This window comes from Theropithecus gelada, chromosome 2 (genome assembly GCF_003255815.1).
Source record: "Theropithecus gelada isolate Dixy chromosome 2, Tgel_1.0, whole genome shotgun sequence".
In the NCBI taxonomy this organism is placed as follows: Eukaryota; Metazoa; Chordata; class Mammalia; order Primates; family Cercopithecidae; genus Theropithecus; species Theropithecus gelada.
Window position 1 is genome coordinate 67,314,070 of NC_037669.1, and position 19,855 is coordinate 67,333,924.

General features: G+C 40.4%; 1 protein-coding gene across 2 annotated transcripts in view; it reads left to right on the plus strand.

The window, feature by feature from the left end:
- Window positions 1-19,855, plus strand: part of SHQ1 (SHQ1, H/ACA ribonucleoprotein assembly factor) — a 107,324-nt gene that overhangs the window by 7,075 nt on the left and 80,394 nt on the right. For both annotated transcript variants that reach the window (XM_025374971.1, XM_025374972.1), the window contains exons 4-5: window positions 191-345; window positions 6,474-6,586. In XM_025374971.1, coding sequence (XP_025230756.1) covers window positions 191-345; window positions 6,474-6,586 — 268 coding nt within the window. The remainder of the gene's footprint in view (window positions 1-190; window positions 346-6,473; window positions 6,587-19,855) is intronic.

Below are 19,855 nucleotides of genomic sequence, written 5' to 3' on the forward strand. Positions count from 1 at the left end.
TCCATTGTATGAATATACCACATTTTTGGTTCTTTTTTTTTTTTGCTATCGTGAATAGCGGAGCTATGAATATTCTTGTACATGTCTTTTGGTACATCTGTGTGGGCATTTTTTCCTATACTTTTTCTTCCCCTAGTTGTGCTTAAGTCCAATACTTAAAAAAAATTAAATTAAAATTTAACACGTTCAGATGCTTCTGAGATTCCTGAGGAAGTTGTTGACGATGAAGAATTTGATTGGGAAATTGAGCAGACACCCTATGAAGAGGTATCAGAAAGTGCTTTGAATCCGCAGTGCCACTATGGATTTGGAAACTTAAGATCAGGAGTGTTTCAGCGGTTACAGGTATGTTGTCTTTCTGAAAGATCTTGATCTATAGGATTTTTCCATTTGGATATTTTAATTTCAGTTATGCTTATACTCAGTAGTTTTTAAAAGTAATATTACAGGAGGTGATTGTATTTAAGCACTTAGCACAGCTAAAGTACATAGATGTTCATTCCCTTCCATATCATTGGCTGTTCTGCCTAACTGTACTGCTCTTACAGACGCCCCGTGGCTTTCTTTTTTCTCCCCTTTATTCAGTATTCTAGACATGAAGTTTCCAAAGTGCGAAGCAGAACTCTTCTCTCATACTTCCTGCAAAGCTTTATGTTTTATACTTCTGAAAAATGTGATCATGTACTTACGGCATGATGTCTCTTCTCTTCTGTATATACATGAAATAGAATGTTCCTGGCGAGAGTGAGATTATGTGTTTTGATCAAATTGTCTAATTCTTGGTGTGTAGTAGGCACCATTGTCTATTTCTTTTTTTTTTTGAGACAGAGTCTTACCCTGTCGCCAAGGCTGGAGTGCAGTGCAGTGGCGCGATCTCGGCTGATGGCAACCTCTGCCTCTCAGGTTCAAGCAATTCTCCTGCCTCAGCCTCCTGAGTAGCTGGGATTACAGGTGCCCACCACCACGCCCAGCTAGTTTTTTGTATTTTTAGCAAAGATGGAGTTTTACCATGTTGGCCAGGATGGTCTCAAACTTGAGCAATTTGCCTGCCTTGGCCTCTCAAAGTTCTGGGATTACAGGCATGAGCCACTGTGCCCAGTCCATTGTTTATTCTTTTTTTTTTTTTTTTAAGACAGAGTCTCACTTTGCTGGAGTGCAGTGGCATGATCTTGGCTCACTGCGACCTCTGCCTCCTAGGTCCAAGCGATTCTCCGGCCTCAGCCTCCCAAGTAGCTGGGCTTACAGGTGCCCATCACCACGCCTGGCTAATTTTTCTATTTTTAGTAGAGATGGAGTTTTGCCATGTTGGCCAAATTAGCCGGATGTGGTGGTGCGTGTAATCCCAGCAGTTTGGGAGGCCGAGGCGGGCGGATCATGAGGTCAGGAGATCGAGACCATCCTGGCTAACATGGTGATACCCTGTCTCTACTAAAAATACAAAAAATTAGCCAGGCATAGTGGCACCTGCCTGTGGACCCGGCTACTCGGGAGGCTGAGGCAGGAAAATCCCTTGAACCCAGGAGGCGGAGGTTGCAGTGAGCTGAGATCGTGCCACTGCATTCCAGCCTTGGCGACAGAGCGAGAGTCTGTCTCAAAAAACAAAACAAAACCTGTTTAGAATGTGGTTTATTATCGTAAGACATATTTGAATTTACCAAGGAGAGGGAAAAGACCCAGGTTCTGGTCCTGCTCCTGCCTATGTTTAGGTTTGGGATACCAGGCCAGTTATTTGACCACAAGTAAGTTTTGTCTTCTCTTTTGGAAAGTGGGGATAAATTTGCCCACCTACTTTATAAGGCTGTCTTGAAAATTTAAAAAGAGAATGCATGTGAAAAGTCTTTGGAAAGTGTAGAATGCTGTAAAGACTCCTGCCCTTGAAAAATATAAAATGCTCTCAAAATTCCTTAAAGGGAACAAAATTGAGATTTACTTAGGAGCAAATAATGCTGATAAAATAACCTTCCTTCTAAAAACTTAGGTGTTTTTCTGCTGAGTTGTAGTCTGCCCATATTCTCTGCTTGATCACAATCGCTGGTGATCTCAGAGGTAATTAGAATAGTCAGTTTTGTCTGTAGCAGGAACAACAGTGAATGGACCTCAGTTGTTTGGCCAAGAGATAGTTTGTGGTCAGGCTGTTTGGGGCTTGCCAATCTAACGCTATACATGAATGATAATTAATGTCACACGACTAAGTACAGATTTTACATTTAGATTAGAAGTGCTTCTTGAGGCCAGGGGTTTGTTACTTAATTGTTGCTGCTGTTTACGGAAAATCCTTTTGAAGGATTTCTGACACGTTGCTGAGATGTTGCAGGAATGCCATAATGTGAACCTAGAACGAGTCCCTTTTAGGTCAGAAATTCTTGTATCTTGAAAATGTTTCCTTAATAAATAATTTAATTTTTTTTTTTTTTTTTAAAGCTGCTATACTTTCTATCTTTTTGGATGTCTTAACTAATGTGTCAAATACCTGGATATTTATTACTTAGGTTAAAAACATTAAATATTAACCAATATAGTTCACTCCTGTCTAATCCCTTTTTGTTTACATCCCTCTATTTCCCATCAGAAATAAACCACTGTGGCTGCGCGTGGTGGCTCATGCCTGTAATCCCAGCAATTTGGGAGGGTGAGGCAGGCGGGTCAGGAGTTCGAGACCAGTCTAGCCAACATGGTGAAACCCTGTCTCTACTTAAAAATACAAAAATCAGCTGAGCATGGTGGCGCATGCCTATAATCCCAGCTATTTGGGAGGCTGACAGGAGAATCGCTTGAACCCAGGAGGTAGAGGTTGCAGTGAGCCGAGATTGCGCCACTGAACTCCATCCAGTCTGGGTGACAGAGTGAGACTAAATCTCAGGGGGGAAAAGAAAAAAAGGGAAAAAAGGGAAATGAACCACTGAATGTAATGTTTATTATTCTAAGCATTTAAAATGGCTTAATTGTCTAAAATCATTAAACTCTTCTTCAAATTTTAATTGCATGAGCATTGTTTTTCTAAACAATTTGCATATTCCCTAATGTAGGGGAAAAATGGCTGAGCATCTGGGAAAACTCTAAGGGTTTTATAAAGTGAATAGTATACTACTTGTATAGGTTTATAACCCCATATGTGGAATGCTGGGATCACACAAAGTTCTGAAAACTAAAAGTTTTAAAATATTTAATTTGATGGCAAAACTTAACCTGAAATGATACAGGTTTTTAAATCCCACTTAGTGTACATATTCAAAACTTCCTTGTAGAAGTAGCGTTTGGATATGGGCGCTGCCCCAGACATCTTAGAGGGTATTACGTAAAATACGGTGTGCGCGCCATGTTACCTTTCCAAACTCTGAGTGAATCCTGAAGCTCACCTTGCTCCAGGGGATTTGGATAGCACTGTGCTGAGTGCTTTGTGTGCAGCAACCAGACTTTTTCAGAAATCAAGTGTAAACCCAAGATTCCAAAAATTCAAATGTATCCTCTTGAAGGTATTAAGGTAGATATGTTTTATGAAATATTGCCACAGAAATCTTGCATAATTGGTTAATTACTTGTAGAGTTCTTCTGCATTCACAGCTGCCCTGTTTATGGCAGCTGTAACAAGTGGTTCAAAACTGAGTGATCATGTGAGGTTAATAATGTGACCCTATTTCTGTGAGTAAAGCAGCTAGAAGAAACTGAAATGATGATCACAAATAAGATATTTTAGAACATCTCTTCTAATTTAAAATGATTTTGAAAACTTCACCATTTTCTCAAATACTATTTTCGCACAAGTTTATTTTTTCTAGTTCTGCCCGTAGATGAAGAGATGTCCATACAGCTTCATTAACTATTCATATCAGTATTTTTACAGCTTTTTCCTCCCTCCATAGATGAAAAATGGCTTTTTTTTGTTTCTAAGAATAAGAGCAATACAGATTTATTATAAAAATATAATACAAAGAAGAAAGTAAAAAAATTCATAATTTCAACTCAGGGATCTTTTCTTCATTGAATAATTTAGCCCTTTACAGAAGTCTTTCACATTTTTTGCCTCCAACTTTTTTTTTTTTTTTTCCCCTAAGACGGAGTCTTGCTCTGTCGCCCAGGCTGGAGTGCAGTGGCGCAATCTCAGCTCACTGCAAGCTCCACCTCCTGGGTTCACACCATTCTCCTGCCTCAGCCTCCTCAGTAGCTGGGATTACAGATTCCCACCACCATGCCTGGCTAATATTTTGGTAATTTTTAGTACAGACGGGGTTTCACCGTGTTAGCTAGGATGGTCTCGATCTCCTGACCTCGTGATCCACCCACCTTGGCCTCCCAAAATGCTGGGATTACAGGTGTGAGCCACCGCACCTGGCCTGCCTCCAACTTTTTAGGCAGGATTTGCTTGTAAACTTCTATATTTTATACTGATAATAAGAAAATAAAATATTTTTGCTGAAACAAATTCTCTGAACATTCCTCCCTCTACTCCCCATACACAGAGATATACGCTCCCTACCCCTAGTCTTTTTTTCCTTTCTGAAATTGCTGCCAGCCACCAGGGTGCCTTTGGAAAACTGCCCTGGCTGCTCAAAGTCAGGACTTCACAACAAGCTTCTGGCAGTGGTGGCTGCCAGCAGCAACAATCCTAGAGTCTTTGGGGGCCAACCCAGCAAGCTCCTGGGACTGCTGCTGCCAGCGCCTCAGGACGCCAGGCTTGCTGGCCCTGTCCTTTTGGCTACACGGGGACCTGAGGCCATTGTTTCCAGGAGACCCACTAGCCGGATGTGTTCACTGTTCTTTATTTTCTCTCTGGATTGTCTCTGCCTAACCTATACGTAAACTTCCGTAAGCCTAATTTAAATCCTACATGACCTTTTTTTGGCAATATCTGTCTTTAAATAGCTGTAGTAACTAGTGGCCATAGCAGTTGTTTAAAAGAAAAAGGAACCTTTTTTTCCTGCTGTAGTTGAACACTTCTCATCCTCTTTCTTCCGTTTGGTTGATTGATGCCTTCTACTTCTAAACCCCAAGCTACCTTTGCTTTTAGTTTGTTTCTGTTTCTTTTTAGGGTCCAGTTTGAATAGGGCTGCTGCATGTGACTGTGCATAGAACAAGCCTGGGTGGGGCTTGCACTGCCATAGAACACTCACGTTCTGCTGTGTACATGTTGCATGACTGTATGTGGAGGCCCTGAATCTGGAGGCCAGGGGGAAGAGGAGAGAGGAAAAGAGCTGCTTTATTTTATTTTATTTTATTTTTTGAGACGGAGTCTCGCTTTGTCGCCCAGGCTGGAGTGCAGTGGCATGATGTTGGCTCACTGCAAGCTCCGCCTCCTGGGTTTATGCCATTCTCCTGCTTCAGCCTCCCGTGTAACTGGGACTACAGGCACCTGCCACCATGCCCGGCTAATTTTTGGTATTTTTAGTAGAGACGAGGTTTCACCATGTTAGCCAGGATGGTCTCGATCTTCTGACCTCGTGATCCGCTTGCCTTGGCCTCCCAGAGTGCTGGGATTATAGGCATGAGCCTATAATCTCTCTCTCTCTCTTCCTCTCTCTGTCTCATAGAGTCTGGCTCTGTCGCCCAGGCTGGAGTGCAGGGGCATGATCTTGGCTCACTGCAGCCTCCATCTCCTGGGCTCAAGCCATCCTCCCACCTCCGCCTCTCGAGTAACTGGGACTACCAGCGTGAGCCACCACACCTGGCTAATTTTTGTATATTTTGTAGAGATGGGGTTTCGCCGTGTTGCCCAGGGTAGTTCGAATTCCTGGACTCAAGCAGTCTACCCGCCTTGGCCTCCCAAAGTGCTTGGATTACAGGTGTGAGCCGTCACGCTCAGCTTGTATGTAGTCTTTTACAGGATCTGAAATCTGAAATGATCCAAAATCTAAAACTTTTTGAGCACAAACATGGCCCTCAAAGGAAATACTCTTTGGAGCATTTTGCATTTGGGATTATTGGAATAGGCCTGATGAACTGGTATAATGCAGGTATTCCAGAATTTAGAAATATTCAAGATCCAAAACACTGTGACCCCAAGCATTTCGTATAAGGGATATTGTCTGTATGGTAATGCTTCTTTAGGCCAGCTGAGCTAGACTATAGGAAGAAAGAAGAGACTATGTGTAGATGTCTGAAAATCAAGCCACTCTACGTTAATAACTTTCAAATATCTAGGTGTAAATGGGGAAATGGATGTTGAGTTAAGTGTTCCTACTTGCTTGTAGGGGTTTATTCCATTCTGTTTTTTATGTTAAACTTTTATAGCCTTAATATCTGTCAGTCAGCTTGTTTGTTGTAAGGATTAAATGAGATAAGTTATGAGAAAGATCTCACAGGGCCTACCAAGTAGTAGGTGCTTAAACATTTGTTGGATTTGAATCTAAATGTCACAGGTGGCATCATGGTTTACTGATCAGTTAGGTTCTTCCTGTGCTTTGGAATTTTGTATAAAATTTGAGTTTTAAATGCTAAAAATAGGAGATAGCAATTATTTCTTTTCTGGGTGTCCTCAGGATGAATTGAATGATGTTATTGATATTAAGAATCCAGATTTCACCCCTGCAGCTGAACGAAGACAGAAGCGCCTGGCTGCTGAGCTGGCCAAGTTTGATCCTGATCATTATCTGTGAGTAATGAGGTTTTTGAGGATTAAATAATTTACTTGACATTTATTTTAAAATTTTTGAGTATCTTTTTAACTCTGCTAGGGATGTGCGTTTTGGATTCTAGAAACTATTGAAGACTGAAGACCTTAATGGACGTTTGAATTAACCTACAACTGTTGTATCTCTGTAGTCTTTGTAAGATGTTGCCTCTTATATCTCAAGTTTTTCATCTTAGCAACAGAGAACTCTTCTAACATACTTTTTAGTTTTTTTCTTGCCAGGCTTAAAAATATAATACTGAGGCCGGGCGCGGTGGCTCACGCTTGTAATCCCAGCACTTTGGGAGGCCGAGACGGGCGGATCACAAGATCAGGAGATTGAGACCATCCTGGCTAACACGCTGAAACCCTGTCTCTACTAAAAAAATACAAAAAAAACTAGCCGGGCGTGGTGGCGGGCACCTGTAGTCCCAGCTACTAGGGAGGCTGAGGCAGGAGAATGGCGTAAACCCGGGAGGTGGAGCTTGCAGTGAGCCGAGATTGCGCCACTGCACTCCAGCCTGGGCGACAGAGCGAGACTCCGTCTCAAAAATATATATATACATAATACTGAATTCATGAGACTATTACACTTCTTTTAAGTAAGCTTTTGGTTGTGATTAACGGTATGCATAAGTGAAAGTATGTTTCAGTTTCTTTAAGAATTTGAATGTACCTATACCATATTTCTTGGCTGATCCCAGGATCTTCCTAATGCTTTCATCCACTAGCTCTTGAAATCAATGATATGTTTCCAGTGAACAAGTAACTGTACTTTGTGGTAGAGTATAAATAGAATTTAATTTGAAGTTTTGCTGTATTTCCCACTGGCATTAATTGTGTTTTTGGCTATAATGTGTCTCCATCAGGCTTACATTTGTGTAAAGGACTTATCTAATTAACAGATAGGTACATGATGACTTGAGAGATTGTGATATCTCCCCCTGGCCAGGATAGCAGCATTTCTTCCAAGGATTGTTGCTTGACTTCTCTTGGACACGTGGCTCTATTAGGATGCATGGAGAATGAGTGTTTTAAGTTGATGTAGACCTCAATTATTATTCTGGGTCAAGATTTTTTTAGCTTACATATATAGCTATAATCATTGTATCTCATTATATTGGTATAGTACCTGCAGCTTATAAAGTGCGCTCATGTAATTATTCAGTTTTCACAACAGATGAGGAGAGGAGGTTAAGGGACTTGCTCAAGGTCACACTACTACTAAGTGGCTTGGCCAAGACTTGAAAAGAGTCTCTCCATTTGTCATTTTGTATATCCTTTTCATGTACACTATTTCAGTTTAACTGCTGTAGCTCTTGTGATTAACATTCTATCTCCTGTGACACAGTAGGATACTAATTGGAATGGCAGGGATATATCTTGTGATGTGCAAATGGAATGAGTGATGTGTAATGATAAATGGTTGAACTGTTTAACATCCTAAGGGAAACTGGGTAAGAGCAGGGGATGTTACATTTTGGAGGACATCTGAGAGATTGAACTCCATTTACATTGCTATTTCTAATTACCTTTATCTCTCCAATTGTGGTTTTAAAGGTCCACTGAAGAGTAATTTGAAGAAACCCATTTAAAATCATGTTGAATATTTAAAGTAGAAATTTCATTGTCAGCAAATTTCTCAGGCTAGCATAAAAACAGAGGGAGCTTTACAAGACTGAAATTTCAAGTGGGAGGGAGCTTAATTAGAAGAACTGCCTATCTCCTCTCTTCTAAAACTAGAAGAATAACTATGGCCTGAGAGAATTAGGAAATTGGAATTTATAGTTAGCAGTGTGATATTATAAGCAGCCCTTATTTTTCTCCGTCTTCTGTGTGTTTTTATCCAGAAGCTCATTTTCTTTAATGCTATGCATGAAATATTCTTTCCACTTCTCAAAGAACAGTTCTTACAGGAATGGTTTAAATTTAGTTATGGGCTAAGTGAGGAGAGTGGGAGTCATGAGGTAAAGATTCTTTGTGACTCTTCTGATAGCAGTAAGACTTTGGCTCAGTGTAATTTTTGTGTTACTACTCATTATTAGCTGACTGACTCATCCAAATGTGTTAATATGATATGAAATGCAACTAAAATTCTTTTAAATTTTTAACTAAAAATTCTTTCTTTAGCTTAGTGCTTTTTTCTTGTTGTTAGTGGTTAAAACAGTGGAGGAAAAAAGGCTCACTTTAAATTACCATCTACCATGCAGATAATACATTGTAATATACACATGTAATACATAATGTATGTAATATTAGCATAATATTACCTGACTCACCCAAATGTATTAATATTAAATGAAATGCAACTAAAATGCTTTTAAATTTTTAATTAAAAATTTTTTTAGCTCAGTGCTTTTTTTGTTGTTGTTAGTGGTTAGAATAGTGGAGAAAAAAAGGCTCACTTTAAATTACTATCACCGTGTAGATAATACATTATAATATACACTTGTAACACATAATGTATATATTAGCATAATCAATAATGTATATAATATTACCTATTTGTAAGTTGTTTGACTTTGTCTTTACAAGTCATAGTGTTTCCTCATGTTGTCAGGATTTGGGGGGCTTTAGGAAAACGAATTTTAATTTCAGCCTAAGCAGAACACAGTGAAGTCAATTGATTGTAAAGAAAAATTTATACATTTCAAAGGCATATATATGATTTTAGATTGTTATTTAAAAGTCTTTTATTGTAAAATCTGGATGTTATTTAGGTATAATCTGTTTTTTTTTTTTTTTTTGGCATGTTTTGCAGCCCACTACAGTGATCGGCATATCATAGACGATCCATAAATGTTTATTGTTTTTTATTATCCATTTCTTACTTGTAATTCCTTTGGGTTATTAGTTTTACACTAAAATATGTTGACAGCATCTTGAAACATTTTTTTTTTTTTATTATACTTTAAGTTCTAGGGTACATGTGCACAACATGAAGGTGTGTTACGTATGTATACATGTGCCATGTTGGTGTGCTGCACCCATTAACTCGTCATTTACATTAGGTATATGTCCTAATACTATGCCTCCCCCCTCCCCTACTCCATGACAGGCCCTGGTGTGTGATGTTCCGCTTCCTGTGTCCAAGTGATCTCATTATTCAGTTCCCACCTATGAGTGAGAACATGCGGTGTTTGGTTTTCTGTTCTTGTGATAGTTTGCTGAGAATGGTGGTTTCCAGCTGCATCCGTGTCCCTACAAAGGACACGAACTCATCCTTTTTTATGGCTGCATAGTATTCCATGGTATATATGTGCCACATTTTCTAATCCGGTCTATCACTGATGGACATTTGGGTTGGTTCCAAGTCTTTGCTATTGTGAATAGTGCTGCAGTAAACATACGTGTGCATGTGTCTTTATAGCAGCATGATTTATAATCCTTTGGGTATATACCCAATAATGGGATGGCTAGGTCAAATGGTATTTCTAATTCTAGATCCTTGAGGAATCGCCACGCTGTCTTCCACAATGGTTGAACTAGTTTACAGTCCCACCAAAAGAATAAAAGTGTTCCTATTTCTCCACATCCTCTCCAGCACTTGTTGTTTCCTGACTTTTTAATGATCTCCATTCTGACTGGTGTGAGATGGTATCTCATTGTGGTTTTCATTTGCATTTCTCTGATGGCCAGTGATGTTGAGCATTTTTTCATGTGTCTGTTGGCTGCATAAATGTCTTCTTTTGAGAAGTGTCTGTTCATATCCTTTGCCCACTTTTTGATGAGGTTTTTTTTTCTTGTAAATTTGTTTAAGTTCTTTGTAGATTCTGGATATTAGCCCTTTGTCAGATGAGTAGATTGCAAAATTTTTCTCCTATTCTGTAGGTTGCCTGTTCACTCTGATGGGAGTTTCTTTTGCTGTGCAGAAGCTCTTTAGTTTGATTAGATCCCATTTGTCAATTTTGGCTTTTGTTGCCATTGCTTTTGGTGTTTTATACATGAAGTCCTTGCGCATGCCTATGTCCTGAATGGTATTGCCTAGATTTTCTTCTAGGGTTTTTATGGTTTTACGTCTAACATTTAAGTCTTTAATCCATCTTGAATTAATTTTTGTATAAGGTGTAAGGAAGGGATCTAGTTTCAGCTTTCTACATATGGTTAGCCAGTTTTTCCAGCACCATTTATTAAATAGAGAATCCTGTCCCCATTTCTTGTTTTTGTCAGGTTTGTCAAAGATCAGATGGTTGTAGATGTGTGGTATTATTTCTGAGGGCTCTGTTCTGTTCCATTGGTCTATACTTCTGTTTTGGTACCAGTACCGTGCTGTTTTGGTTACTGTAGCTTTGTAGTATAGTTTGAAGTCAGGTAGCATGGTGCCTCCAGCTTTGTTCTTTTGGCTTAGGATTGTCTTGGCAATGTGAGCTCTTTTTTGGTTCCATATGAACTTTAAAGTAGTTTTTTCCAATTCTGTGAAGAAAGTCATTGGTAGCTTGATGGGGATGGCATTGAATCTATAAATTACCTTGGGCAGTATGGCCATTTTCATGATATTGATTCTTCCTATCCATGAACATGGAATGTTCTTCCAATTGTGTCCTCTTTTATTTTGTTGTGCAGTGGTTTGTAGTTCTCCTTGAAGAGGTCCTTCACATCCCTTGCAAGTTGAATTCCTAGGTATTTTATTCTCTTTGAAGCAATTGTGAATGGGAGTTCACTCATGATTTGGCTCTGTGTTTGTCTTTTATTGGTGCATAAGAATGCTTGTGATTTTTGCACACTGATTTTGTATCTTGAGACTTTGCCGAAGTTGCTTAAGAGATTTTGGGCTGAGATGATGGGGTTTTCTAAATATACAATCATGTCATCTGCAAATAGGGACGGTTTGACGTCCTCTTTTCCTAATGAATACCCTTTATTTATTTCTCCTGCCTGATTGCCCTGGCAAGAGCTTCCAACACTATGTTGAATAGGAGTGGTGAGAGAGGACATCTCTGTCTTGTGCCAGTTTTCAAAGGGAATGCTTCCAGTTTTTGCCCATTCAGTATGATATTGGCTGTGGGTTTGTCATAAATAGCTCTTATTATTTTGAGATACGTCCCATCAATACCTAATTTATTGAGAGTTTTTAGCCTGAAGGGCTGTTGAATTTTGTCAAAGGCCTTTTCTGCATCTATTGAGATAATCATGTGGTTTTTGTCTTTGGTTCTGTTTATACGATGGATTACGTTTATTGATTTTTATTGATTTGTGTATGTTGAACCAGCCTTGCATCCCGGGGATGAAGCCCACTTGGTTATGGTGGATAAGCTTTTTGATGTGCTGCTGGATTCAGTTTGCCAGTATTTTATTGAGGATTTTCGCATCGATGTTCATCAGGGATATTGGTCTAAAATTCTTTTTTTTAATTGTTGTGTCTCTGCCAGGCTTTGGTATCAGGATGATGCTGGCCTCATAAAATGAGTTAGGGAGGATTCTCTCTTTTTCTGTTGATTGGAATAGTTTCAGAAGGAATGGTACCAGCTCCTCCTTGTACCTCTGGTAGAATTCGGCTGTGAATCCGTCTGGTCCTGGACTTTTTTTGGTTGGTAGGCTATTAATTATTGCTTCAATTTCAGAGCCTGTTGGTCTATTCAGGGATTCAACTTCTTCCTGGTTTAGTCTTGGGAGAGTGTATGTGTCCAGGAATTTATCCATTTCTTCTAGATTTTCTAGTTTATTTGCGTAGAGGTGTTTATAGTATTCTCTGATGGTAGTTTGTATTTCTGTGGGATCGGTGGTGATATCCCCTTTATCATTTTTTATTGCATCTATTTGATTCTTCTCTCTTTTCTTTATTAGTCTTGCTGGCGGCCTATCAATTTTGTTGATCTTTTCAAAAAACCAGGTCCTGGATTCATTGATTTTTTGGGGGGTTTTTTGTGTCTCTATCTCCTTCAGTTCTGCTCTGATCTTAGTTATTTCTTGCCTTCTGCTAGCTTTTGAATGTGTTTGCTCTTGCTTCTCTAGTTCTTTTAATTGTGATGTTAGGGTGTCAATTTTAGATCTTTCCTGCTTTCTCTTGTGGGCATTTTAGTGCTATAAATTTCCCTCTACACACTGCTTTAAATGTGTCCCAGAGATTCTGGTATGTTGTGTCTTTGTTCTCGTTGGTTTCAAAGAACATCTTTATTTCTGCCTTCATTTCATTATGTACCCAGTAGTCATTCAGGAGCAGGTTATTCAGTTTCCATGTAGTTGAGTGGTTTTGAGTGAGTTTCTTAATCCTCAATTCTAGTTTGATTGCAGTGTGGTCTGAGAGACAGTTTCTTATAATTTCTGTTCTTTTACATTTGCTGAGGAGTGCTTTACTTCCGACTATGTGGTCAGTTTTGGAGTAAGTGCGACATGGTGCTGAGAAGAATGTCTATTCTGTTGATTTGGGGTGGAGAGTTCTGTAGATGTTTATTAGGTCTGCTTGGCGCAGAGCTGAGTTCAAGTCCTGGATATCCTTGTTAACCTTCTGTCTTGTTGATCTGTCTAATGTTGACAGTGGGGTGTTAAAGTCTCCCATTATTATTGTGTGAGAATCTAAGTCTCTTTGTAGGTCTCTAAGGACTTGCTTTATGAATCTGGGTGCTCCTGTATTGGGTGCATATGTATTTAGGATAGTTAGTTCTTCTTGTTGAATTGATCCCTTTACCTTTATGTAATGGCCTTCTTTGTCTCTTTTGATTTTTGTTGGTTTAAAGTCTGTTTTATCAGAGACTAGGATTGTAGCTCCTGCCTTTTTTTGTTTTCCATTTGCTTGGTAGATCTTCTTCCATCCCTTTATTTTGAGCTTATGTGTGTCTCTGCACGTGAGATGTGTCTCCTGAATACAGCACACTGGTGGGTCTTGACTCTATCCAATTTGCCGGTCTGTGTCTTTTAATTGGGGCATTTAGCCCATTTACATTTAAAGTTAACATTGTTATGTGTGTATTTGATCCTGTCATTATGATGTTAGCTGGTTATTTTGCTCATTAGTTGATGCAATTTCTTCCTAGCATCGAGGGTCTTTACAATTTGGCATGTTTTTGCAGTGGCTGGTACCTGTTGTTCTTTCCCATGTTTAGTGCTTCCTTCAGGAGCTCTTGTAGGGCAGGCCTGGTGGTGACAAAATCTCTCAGCATTTGCTTGTCTGTAAAGGATTTTATTTCTCCTTCACTTATGAAGCTTAGTTTGGCTGGATATGAAATTCTGGGTTGAAAATTCTTTTCTTTAAGAATGTTGCATATTGGCCCCCACTCTCTTCTGGCTTATAGAGTTTCTGCCAAGAGATCAGCTGTTAGTCTGATGGGCTTCCCTTTGTGGGTAACCTGACCTTTCTCTCTGGCTAACCTTAACATTTTTTCCTTCATTTCAACTTTGGTGAATCTGACAATTATGTGTCTTGGAGTTGCTCTTCTCGAGGAGTACCTTTGTGATGTTCTCTGTATTTCCTGAATTTGAATGTTGGCCTGCCTTGCTAGGTTGGGGAAGTTCTCCTGGATAATATCCTGCAGAGTGTTTTCCAGCTTGGTTCCATTCTCCCCGTCACTTTCAGGTACACCAATCAGACGTAAATTTGGTCTTTTCACATAGTCCCATATTTCTTGGAGGCTTTGTTTGTTTCTTTTTACTCTTTTTTCTCTAAACTTCTCTTCTTGGTTCATTTCATTTATTTGATTTTCAATCACTGATACCCTTTTCCAGTTGATCGAATCAGCTACTGAAGCTTGTGCATTTGTTATGTAGTTCTTGTGCCATGGTTTTCGGCTCCATCAGGACATTTAAGGTCTTCTCTACACTGTTTGTTCTAGTTAGCCATTCACCTAATGTTTTTTCAAGGTTTTTAGCTTCTTTGCGATGAGTTTGAACTTCCTCCTTTAGCTTAGATAAGTTTGATCGTCTGAAGCCTCCTCTCAACTCATCAAAGTCATTCTCCGTCCAGCTTTGTTCATTGCTGGCGAGGAGCTGCGTTTCTTTGGAGGGGGAGAGGTGCTCTGATTTTTAGAATTTTCAGCTTTTCTGCTCTGTTTTTTTTCCCATCTTTGTGGTTTTATGTACCTTTGATATTTGATAATGATGACGTACAGATGGGATTTTGGTGTGGACGTCCTTTCTGTTTGTTAGTTTTCCTTTTAACAGTCAGGACCCTCAGCTGCATGTCTGTTGGAGTTTGCTAGAGGTCCACTCCAGATCCTGTTTGCCTGGGTATCAGCAGCAGAGGCTGCAGAACAGCGAATATTGCTGAACAGCAAATGTTGCTGCCTGATTGTTCCTCTGGAAGCTTCGTCTCAGAGGGGTACCTGGCCATGTGAGGTGTCAGTCTGACCCTACTGGGGGCTGCCTCCCAATTAGGCTACTCGGGGGTCAGGGACCAACTTGAGGAGGCAGTCTGCCCATTCTCACATCTCAAAACCTGTGCTGGGAGAACCGCTACTCTCTTCAAAGCTGTCAGACAGGGACATTTAAGTCTGCAGAGGTTTCTGCTGCCTTTTGTTTGGCTATGCCCTGCCCCCAAAGGTGGAGTCTACAGAGGCAGGCAGGCCTCCTTGAGCTGCGGTGGACTCCACCCAGTTCGAGCTTCCTGGTGGCTTTGTTTACCTACTCAAGCCTCAGCAATGGTGGGTGCCCTTCCGCCAGCCTTGCTGCTGCCTTGCAGTTCGATCTCAGACTGCTTAGCTAGCAATGAGCAAGGCTCCATGGGCGTGGGACGCTCCGAGCCAAACTCGGGGATATAATCTCCTGGTGTGCCATTTGCTAAGACTGTTGGAAAAGCGCAGTATTAGGGTGGGAGTGACCCAATTTTCCAGGTGCTGTCTGTCACAGTTTCCCTTGGCTAGGAAAAGGGAATTCCCTGACCCCTTGGGCTTCCTGGGTGAGAGATGCCTCGCCCTGCTTTGGCTTATGCTCGGTGGGCTGCACCCACTGTCCTGCGCCCACTGTCCAACAAACCCCAGTGAGATAAACCTGGTACCTCAGTTGGAAATGCAGAAATCACCTGTCTTCTGTGTCGCTCACGCTGGGAGCTGTAGACTGGAGCTGTTCCTATTTGGCCATCATGGAACCACCCTCTTGAAGCATTTGTTTTTTTTTTTTTTTTGAGACGGTGTCTCGTTCTGTCGCCCAGGCTGGAGTGCAGTGGCCGGCTCTCAGCTCACTGCAAGCTCCGCCTCCTGGGTTTATGCCATTCTCCTGCCTCAGCCTCCCGAGTAGCTGGGACTACAGGCGCCCGCCACTGCCCCCAGCTAATTTTTTGTATTTTTTAGTAGAGACGGGGTTTCACTGTGTTAGCCAGGATGGTCTCGATCCCCTGACATCGTGATCTGCCCATCTCGGCCTACCAAAGTGCTGGGATTACAGGCTTGAGCCACTGTGCCCGGTCCAGCATTTCTTAATAGTCATTCCTCATTGCTTATTATTATATCCAAGTATTCATATTTCTCTTGCTGATAATGTTTGGTTTTCTTCTTCCCCAATAGTTTTTAAATTGTTGGCATACATTTTACATTAATAAGTTCTTAAAATCTTGCCTCTTTCTTTGGAAGGAAGCACAAGAATTTAGTCAGTGTTCTAAACATCTGTGAGATAAGAAAAGGGACAAAAATGATCTTATATCATTTGTGGTACCATTTTAAATGGCGATAATTTTTCATTACTCTAAATTTGTGAAAGAAGATGGTATATTGATTAAACTCTTGGATTTATTGAGTGGATATTAAGACAATAAATAGTAATTGGAAGACTGGGAGCAGGATCACATGCTTCTGAGGTGGCTCTCAATTCAAAACACAGAACTTGAGAAAAAGCATTAGAATACAATTTTATGTATCCATTCTTTCATTTGTGTATTTATTTGTTCAACAAATATTTGTCTGAATGAACTACATGCTAAGCAGTGTCACAGATACCAAGGACACCGTGGAGTATATGGCAAGATCTCAATCTCTGTGTTGTCCATGGGACTTCCATTGTAGTGGAGGAAGTAGACACTATTTTTATTTTGATTAAGTGCTATGAAGAAGAAGCAGATTGAAGGGTTAGAGAGAGACTCGGTATCCCACTGACTCCTCTGTTTCAACATGTCCAAAATTGAACTCATCGTTTTACCTCTAAAGTCTTTGTAAATTTTCTAACTTGGTTGATGCCCCATTTTTCACTCTAGTCACCCAGATTAGAAAGCGGGGATTCATCTTTGCTTTCTCTCTTATCCCACACATTCAATCAGTTCTGAAGTTGTACCATTCATCTCTGTAGTATTTTTTCTTTTCCATTTCATCAATTTCTGGCCCTCATCTGTGTCTGGTGTAGTGCAGCACTCACTAACTGCCTAACTGGCATCTCTGCTGCTAGTCTGGGCTACTTCAGATCCATCAACCATGAACCATTAGTATGATGTCTTACATGCTGAAAATGAAAATCTGCTGAACCCTGTCCTTGATGCTCTTCTGCTTAAAGTACCTAACTCCTTTGTGTGTCATTGCAAGTTCTCTGTGATCTGGACCCTGCCTACTTCTGTAGCTTCACTTTTGCCACTCCCTGCTCACGTTTTACACCTCAACAATGATGAATGTTTGCATTTCCCCACCTGTACCACACTGCTTTTCTCTCTTTTTTTTTGAGACGGAGTCTTGCTCTGTTGCCTAGGTTGTAGTGCAGTGGTGCGATCTCAGCTCACCATGGCCTCTGCCTCCCAGGTTCAAGTGATTCTCCCGCCTCAGCCTCCTGAGTAGCTGAGCTTACAGGCCTGCACCACCATGCCTGGCTAACTTTTGTGTTTTTAATAGAGATAGGGTTTCACCATGTTGGCCAGGCTGGTCTCAAACTCCTGACCTCACGTGATTCACCCACCTTGGCCTCCCAAAGTGTTGCGATTACAGACATGAGCCACCACGCCCAGCCCACACTGCTTCTCCTATGTTTCCTTTTATCATGGTATCCCTTTGCCATTTATTTCCCCTGACCCCACATTGCCTGAATAGTGGTTCTTATCTCTTCAGACTAGGCTCATTGTTTCTCCCATGCACTCGCCCTGTTAGACTGGCTTAGGAAGCCCACCTCAGTGCTCCCCTGTTACAGTTTATCTTGTTTTTACCACATTGTTTTATAATGTTCTGTATTTGTGTACCTGGTTCTCATTAAATTGTGGAGTCTTTAAGGGCAGGAAGTGAATTTTACAGATCTTCATCTTCCTGACGACGCACGTAGAGGGCATTCAGTGAATGCTTGTTCAATTTGTGACCTTAAAAATCTTGAAAAAAAATTGAGATCTCAAATGAAAAAACAGACAAAACTTGGAAGTAATTTATTATGAAAAGTAAAATATTAGTCACCGTCAGCACTTGTTCATGAAACTCTTAATTCATGGACAGTGTCAAGCATAGACCAGCACAGTTTGGATTACTAGGACTGTGTTAGTGAAATTTTACTCAAAATAATCAAACATTTTGGAGGTGTTTTTGGTGGGGAGGGGGATGGAGGTGGTAGAAATACCATGTTTCCAAGCCAGTTTTCTTTTTCCCTTCATCGTGGTCCCTTGTGGAGGAAAACAGCATCTTTTCAGATGGGCTCCTCTACTCTTGCCTTTGGTGTCCTCCGCACTGTGGTGTCCAAGGCCCTTTTCTCTCACTGTGCCAGTTCTTCCTGGGCAATTTTATCCTCCTCTTGATTTAACTGCTTATGACTCCCATATCTCTCTCTTGAGCATCAGACTTGTATGTCCACCTACCTATTGGATGGGATGTTTGTAAATCCTAAGAAAAGGCATGTCAGACTCAACCTATCCCAAGCAGGGGTCTTTATTTCTCACTCATATCTGTTAGCTTCCCTCCTATGTCCCTGTCTCAACGAAAGACACTGTTGTCCACTGAGTTATGGAGGCCAGAATTCTCTGTGTCATTTTTCACTCCTTGAGCTCCTCGTTCCCTGCATCCTGAGGGTTCTGCCATCTACATGTAGGTCAGATTCATCCACTTTGCTGTGTGTCTACTGCCACTATGTTATTCTAGGCCACCATTATGTCTGCTTCTCCAGACTTTCTCCCTTTAAATCATTTTCCAGGCTGCAATAAGAGTGATGTTTCTAAACCATGCCAGTGTCATTCCCCTATGTGCAAAGCTTTTAAGTGTTTAGTTGGTAGGGATAATCTTTGAGATTTCTTAGATATGGCTTACAAGGTGGTTGCCACTATATTATTTTCAGCTTCTTTCGACTTTTTTTTCCCTTAAATGTGCCTTCTTGTTTTCTAGCCTTTGCCAACCAGTTTTTCATCACAGAATACTCTCTCCTACCCCTCTTCCTCTGGTTAACTGTTCATTGTCATTCCACCATTGGTTTAGATATTATATCCTCCAGGGTCCTTGCCTGTCATTCTAATTTATTTTGCCCTAGAATCTTACACTGCTGTTATGTCATAGCATTTTGCTATATTGTAATTGTTTGACTCTCCCATGGGATTATAAGTTGTGTGAGGGCCAGGACTGTCTGTGTCTTGTCAGCAGTGGAACCTAGTGCCTAACATGGAGCATGGAACGTGGCACAATGTCAATACTTTCTGTTGAATGAATGACTTATTTAGCATGTTAGTCATTGATTATTGTTTATCCATTTGAAATTCATTTCCTGGAAAAAAGCTCACGGTCTGATTTGTGGATGAGTTTATAGTAGAACCTCAATTCAAAAGAGTTCCTTCACTTTAAGGAGAAAGAGATAGCTAAGAAGAAAATAGGCTTAGCAGGATTAGTTTATGAAGCAGCTATTTTGTCTTAGTCTCACATGTCTGTGCACCTGTCAGAAATCGTTACAATTCCTATTTCAAGATATTAGCTGTTCAGTTTTGTCTAATATGTACTTTATTTCCTCCTGTATAAAAATGGAATATTTATTTGGTTAAGAGCTTGGAATCTGGAGTAAGAGTTAAGTAGGTCTACATCCTAGCTATGCTTTTTACTTGTTCTCTGAACTTGGCCAAGCTACAAAACTTTTCTGAGCCTCAGTTTCTACCTTTGTAAAATGATGGTATTAATAGTACCCCATGCTCATAGTGATGGTGTGAAGATTCAAGGAAATAATGGATGCAAAGCTTTTAGTGCAGTGCCTGGAACATACAAAGAACTCTGTAAGTTGTCTGTGATCTTTCTAATTTTTAAACGATTTCAGTATCTCAGTTGAAAGGGAACTTCAAGTGTCTAAGGTTGTAAAACTATCAGTTAGAAAATTCAGTGTATCAAAGCAACCAATTCCTTGAGTTTCTGGTTAACTAAAATATAAATAAAATTTTCACCATTGAGTTATACTTTGTTA